General features: G+C 36.5%; 1 protein-coding gene across 1 annotated transcript in view; it reads right to left on the bottom strand.

Annotated features, from left to right (window-relative positions):
- Positions 1–4,331: 4,331 nt before the first annotated feature.
- Positions 4,332–6,942, bottom strand: part of LOC106867835 (serine/threonine-protein kinase greatwall) — a 147,507-nt gene continuing 144,896 nt past the window's right edge. The window contains exons 6-7 of the mRNA XM_052968008.1: positions 4,742–4,865; positions 4,332–4,390 (exon numbers count right to left, since the gene is read on the bottom strand). Of these exons, the coding sequence (XP_052823968.1) occupies positions 4,332–4,390; positions 4,742–4,865 (183 nt within the window). The remainder of the gene's footprint in view (positions 4,391–4,741; positions 4,866–6,942) is intronic.

The raw sequence follows: 6,942 nt of genomic DNA on the forward strand, positions 1-6,942 counted from the left end.
TGTATATATATATATATATATATATATATATATGATATATATACACACACATACACATTACAAAACATACATATACACGTATATATATCATACATATATGTGTATTATACACATACATACATATAATGTGCATAAATATATCATACATGTATACATATATATATGCATAGTATATATGAATATATATCATAAACAAATATAAATGTATTATGCCCATACATATATATATATATATTGTGTGTGTATATATGTGCATGAGTGTGTATTATGCATATATATAAAGTATATATATATTATACATGTGTGTGTGTGTGTGTGTATTATACATACATATATATAATATACAAATATATCATAGGTGTGTGTGTGTGTGCGTGTGATTGGTGGGTATGTTTAATAGAGACATGCGCATACAGCCATGGATAAAAACAGATACTATGGTAAACACATGCAAAGACACATGGAGCTATGAAGAAAAACATACAGAGTAAAAATGTAGCATTTCAGTTCCCCTTCTTTATTTTAGATTTATTTTACCATATGAAAGTAACATTTAAAAAGCAATCCAGTCTAAAATATCTCTTGCTGGACAACTTTTTTTAATCTTCTTTTATTTCTTTAAAGGTGATTCTTTTATAGCAAATATGAATATATGAAATAATAACAAAAATTGGTCATTACTAGGTACCTAGTGATAAGATGAAAGATGAAAGATATTAAATATAGACTTTCATAGTCAAACAACACACATGATGGCATAGTCAGCATAAATACTATTGGAGAAAATAAATATGCATGCACATGTGATAAAATAACAGAGAAGACAGCTCTGGAATATAATAAGTAATGTTGACCCATTTCAAGATAGACATCACCCTAAGACAACAATTTACCAAAAGAAGAAATTGTGTGAAAAAGCAGTATACATGGCAGAATATAAGAATGAACACTCAAAGGATGAAATGTGAGGTTGAGAGATCACCATTTCATATTAGTTCGGGTATGGCTGTGTGGTTAAGAAGTACAATTTACAACCTTGTGGTTCCAAGTTCAATTTCACTATTTAGTATCTTTGGTCAATGTTTTCTATTTGAGTCACAGGTTGACTCTGTAAATTGGATCTGGTAGATTTTTAGATCACAGGGTTTATCATGTATATACATATACATTTATGTGTATACATGTAAACACACACACACATATATATACATATATATATATATATAATATATATATGTGGTGAAGCATGACCTTCGAACTTTGAACCCCACAGAGGCAATGACTAGAGACCAAGACCTTTGGCAATGTGCTCTGCTTAAGAGGACCCATCAAGCCAAGTGCACCCATACTGGTGGCATGTAACAAAATCAACTTTTGAACATTGGGCCTCACGGAGGCAAAGTGGTTGAGTTCCTTTCAAGTATTGGGCCTCATGGAGGCAAAGTGGCTGAGTTCCTTTCGAGTGTTGGGCCTCACAGAAGCAAGGTGGCTGAGTTCCTGTCAAGCGTTGGGTCTCATTGAGGCAAAGTGGCCAAGCTCCTGGGCCTCATGGAGGCAAATTGAGTGAGTTCAATTTGAGTGTTGAGCCTCACAGAAGTGAGGTGGCTGAATTCCTTTCACACAGACCTCATGGAAACAAGGTGGCTGAGTTCCTTTTGAGTGTTGGGCCTCATGGAGGCAAAGTGGCTGAGCTCCCTTCAAGTGTTGCGCTTCACAGAGGCAATGACCAAGACCTTTGGCATTATGTTGTGCTTGAGAAGAAGATTCATCAAGCCAAGCAAAATCACAGTCGTGGCAGATACCAGTGTCACACAAATGGTGCCTGTGCGTGTGGAACATAAAAGCACTTGTTACACTCTCAGAGTGGTTGGCATTAGGAAGGGCATCCAGCCATAGAAAACCATGCCAAATCAGACTGGAGCTTGGTACAGCCTTCCAGTGTGCCAGCCCAGTCAAACCGCCCAGCCCATGCCAGCAGGGACAACGGACGTTAAACGATGAGGATGATATATCAACAGAAAACAGGAAATCTTGAATGCAGAAGAGCTGTGAACACAACTTAGAAGATTGGGTAAATACCCTTAGAGGATGTGAAGAAAGGGACCAGCAAGATGCTACAGAGAAACAAACCCTGTAATGGTACAGAGCACTTAGCCAGAACTTGAGAGGTACAGAATTTGATTTTCTGTAGGTAGTCAATTTTAAACCCTTTTCTAAGCTGTGTTCACAGCTATTCTGCATTCAAGATTTCCTATATCTACTGTAAACTAACAACTCATTCAGTGCTTCAAGAATTGATTAAAACACACACACACACATCACAAATATCGACACAAGTATGGTTGTAAGGTAAAGAAACTTTCTTCCCCAAAATATGGGTTTGGATTCAGTTCCCCTGCACAGTGCATTGGGCAAGTGCCTTGGGCAAGTGCCTTGGGCAAGTGCCTTGGGCAAGTGCCTTGGGCAAGTGCCTTCAACTATAGACTTTGGTCTGACTCGGATCTTGAGAGTGGAACGGACAGATGGAAAATGAAAGAAGCCCACTGTGTGTGTGTGTATGTGTGTGTGTGTGTGTGCGTGCATGTATGCATGGGTGTGTCTCCTTGTCTTGACAACACATGACGGTTGTAAATGAGCATCACTGTCATTATAGCTACGTTGTGTATATATTACATAATAGTTTTACAATGTAATGTCAGGGAAATCGGTTGAGTTTGGGCCTTTGGGGACAAACATCTTGCTAGGAAATAGATGTGGATTAACAATAGCAAGAGCATCCAGTCAAAGAAATCTACTTCTAAGAATTTTCTTGGCCCATCACAAGATGGAATAGTGAACATTAAAATGATGATGGTGGTGGTGGTGGTGGTAGTGTGTGTATATTATCATCATTATCATTATCATTTAATGTCCGTTTTCCATGCTGGCATGGGTTGGACAGTTTGACAGGAGCTGTTGAGGCTCCAATTGTCTGTCTTGTCCTGGTTTTTACAGCTGGGTGCCCTTCCTAATGCCAGCCACTTAATAGAGTGTGCTTGGTACTTTTAACATGCTACTAGCTTGAGAGCTTTCTGCATGGCACCAGCACAAATGAATTTTACGTGACTCCCACCCCACCCCCCAGCGTGAGTGCATTCTATGTGACACTGGTAAGAGTGCATATTATGTGACACCAGCATGTGTGCATCACAATGTGGCACTGGCATGAGTGCATTTTACATTGCACTAGCATGTGCAAGACAAAGACATCTCAGCTGGGAGAGGAGTGGGTGCATGGCCACAAAGGACATGCCTGTATGCATGAGTGACCAAGATTTTTCTTAGCTTGAGAAGAGAAATCTTCTTAAGTACAGCAAATTGTCAGAAGTCACAGTCACTTGTCTTCAGCCCCTCAAGGGACCAAGTGTTAAAATACAGTTTTTTTTTTTTTTCCAATGTGCCAGGAACCGGTAATATTTCTTAGTAATATTAATTTGTACCAGAAACAATATATATAATGAATATAATAAAAGTTGACAATTTGTTTTATCTTATATTTATTTTGTAAACAAATAATGCAATATTACATAAGTTGATACGTTGTTTACTACAGAGCATAAGGTGAAATTACTGAAATTATGTTACTGTTTCTTTCTTTTCTGGAAACTCGCCACATACCGGCAGCTGTAGTCTGCAGACCACCACTTTGGGTAGCAATGTCCTCACCTGTGTACTAATATATCAATAGACAGTGACTAATCACAAACAGTTGGCAGGCAGGGTAAAAATTAGTTGAAGCGCAAACACACAGAAGTCACATACTGTAGCAGTTCCAATGCCAGCACTGGACATTCTTTTTATCAGCTACAGATATTTCTGTGCCTTTTAGCACTCTACATCTATACCAGATGCTTTCTCAAGATGAATTTTGCAGTATTATGGTGTCCTTAAAGTATATCCACCTTAAGTAGAATTTATAGAATTTAAATGTGTGAGTGTATGTGCACACACCACCTCCTACAAGATGAGCAGGGTTATAGGAGCACAAAGAAAATGCAAACTGCAGAAGTCCAGATCCAACTCCTAACCTTCAATCTCAGCAGACCACCAATGCCTGAACTGCAGCACATCCTTCCATGCAACTATTGGACTGATCAGCCACAGCCAGACACACCATGCCCCATTTTCTTTGTGCATGTGTCCTTGGTTAATCATCGAAGAAGATGACAGACGAACTTAGATGAGAAGACAGACACTTATGAACAGACACATATAAACACACATATGAATAAAGGTGTTAACAAACACTGCTGGGCAATTGCAACCACTGCCAAATAAGGGGGCTAGTAATCTCAAGAATCAGAATTTCTTTGAAACTGACACAAGATTAAGGAAAATACAGCTTCATTCTCTGGAAACAAGAGAACAACTGTGAATATATGTGAATGGCTGAATAAGTAGAAACATGCGTCCACAGCCATCTTAGAAGACTTAGAAGATAACTCTATTAAACAAGACTATGTTTTGTAAGGTATTTAATATGCTTTTATTCATCTCTATTGTCCATATTTATCCCATTGGCCACTCGAAGTTATTTCTCTTTGGTCATTTTCATTTAAACAATGAAAGTTACCTAAAGTCATAAATATTTTCTGCTCGCTTTGTACATACTTAAGTATTTCATGTGCTGGGATGAAGGAAGGGACAACTACTATGCTGATGCCAGACATAGAGACAGAAACACATCTCCACAGACTCCTACTTGTACCCAGACAATCAGACCATCTTTTCTTTAATGGCATGTCAATATCAGAGAATTCTTGATTCTTCAGATCATTTCCCTTTCTGCAGCCAGTTGCAATTGCCATAAGGTATTGATCATTCTTCTGTGAAAGGGAAGATAATTTCAATAAATTAAGAATTTAGGTATTTGATATACCATTATTCACATTTATTGTCCATATTCATACTAATCTGAGTTATATCTCTTTACTTATTTTTCATATATATATGTATATGTGTGTGCATGCACATAGCTCGATAGATGGATGGATACGTGAATATATATATATATATATATATATATATATATGTTCTACTTATAGGTACAATACCAATATAGTCACACAAGAAATTAACAGACCTCCTAAAATAGAGAGCTTTTCAATATTTAACACAAAAAATAAAGAACTAGATTAATTTGGACAGACAGTATACTAACAGGCAAGGTGACAGATATTCAATAAAAAGAAAAATTGGAAATACAAAACCAATATAGTCACAGTACAACTGTAGACAAGGCGATAGCTTTGCAATACAAAACTTCAAGGGATAAAAGAATATGATCACACACACACACACACACACACACACACACACACACACACACTCACACATATACACTGGAATAACAAAATAAGACAGCTTTACAATATCAAAATTGGAAGTATGAAAGCAATAACAATACATGGTGAAATAATAGACAAGACAGCTTTGCTTTATAAATATTGTGAAACAAAACCAATATAGTTACTCATAAGTGAAAATAAGGTTAGTGATGAAGAAATATTTCATATACACGTGTGTATATGTGTGCATGTGTGTTTATGTATATAAATCTATAGCACTATTTTTGTAAATTTGGCAAACATTGTGTCTTAATGTGTTAACACCATAAATTTTTATATTTACTTTATATTGAGTGGTTTAAAACGAGTAAATATAGTGTGACATCAAAATTTAAGCTTCAGGATATACTGTATGAGTGAATCAATCAGTATCTATGTATGTGCTTGTTCATATATTACATAAGACATGTAGAAGCACACAGGATGTAAAAAATAGATTACCAAATTCTCTCATGGAATCAAACCACTTATCACTCACATGCTGGGCGATCACCCAGCGTACAATAGATATTGGTTCGATTCCATGAGAGGAGGAATTCCATGAGCTTTTGTAAATGCTGTGACCATTATTTAAATTCTAAATCATTTACATTATAGGTGAGTGTATGTGTGTTTGTGTGTGTGTGAGAGAGAGAGAGAGAGAGTGGGGGGATGTGTGAATTCAATGAATGAAATACATAAAAACAATGCATGCATATGTATGTACGTACATACAATTACAGATTCAAACACCATCAATGGAACTGTAAAACATCGTAATACTTTCCAGAAGTTTAGTATTTAAGTATATATGTGCATGTCTAGACATGCCACTATATGCATGAGAATACATACATAAAACATACAAATCTGGACATGCACTTACTCCAAATACTGCAAACATGCAAACACACCCTGTTGACGTTGTTGAAATTTCAATAAAGGAGCCTTAAATGCAGGTTAGAAATTGGTTCTTTCTCTTCTAGTAAGAAATCTTGCAATAAATCTGAACAACACCATACATAAAAGAAATGCATACAAGCACACAGTGCGAGGGTAGATGGGCAGTCAACATAATGCCAATGAGTGCTTACGTCAGACATCCTTTTAGATTGGTTTCTATAAATGTACACTGATAGGCAATAGCCAATTACTCAATAGATGGCTGGGCCACATTTATGTCAGCCTCAAAACCTGACAGATATTTATTCTATTCATCCCAAAAGGATGGAAGATGAGTTAACCTTGGCAGGGTTTGCATTCAGAATGTACAGAGCATTTACGTCCCTCTCTTGGTCATCGCAGCCCTACAACTGCATTTTCACTCCTTCTCCAAGTTGGTAAAGTATACTTTGATGTGAAATTAAGCTGCTTTTTCTAGCATGTCAAGTCTCTTTAGTTGATTCATGCTTCTGTATATGTGTATAAACTCATGAAAGTGTCAGTGAGAGAAAGATATTCAGAATACTACTGGTGGAACAGAAGTTAGTATTGAATGCTATGGATAGAAGAAATCGCTCAGAAAAAGGAGGGTTTATATATATATATATATATATATATATATATATATATATAT

This window comes from Octopus bimaculoides, chromosome 5, assembly GCF_001194135.2.
Source record: "Octopus bimaculoides isolate UCB-OBI-ISO-001 chromosome 5, ASM119413v2, whole genome shotgun sequence".
Lineage (NCBI taxonomy): Eukaryota > Metazoa > Mollusca > Cephalopoda > Octopoda > Octopodidae > Octopus > Octopus bimaculoides.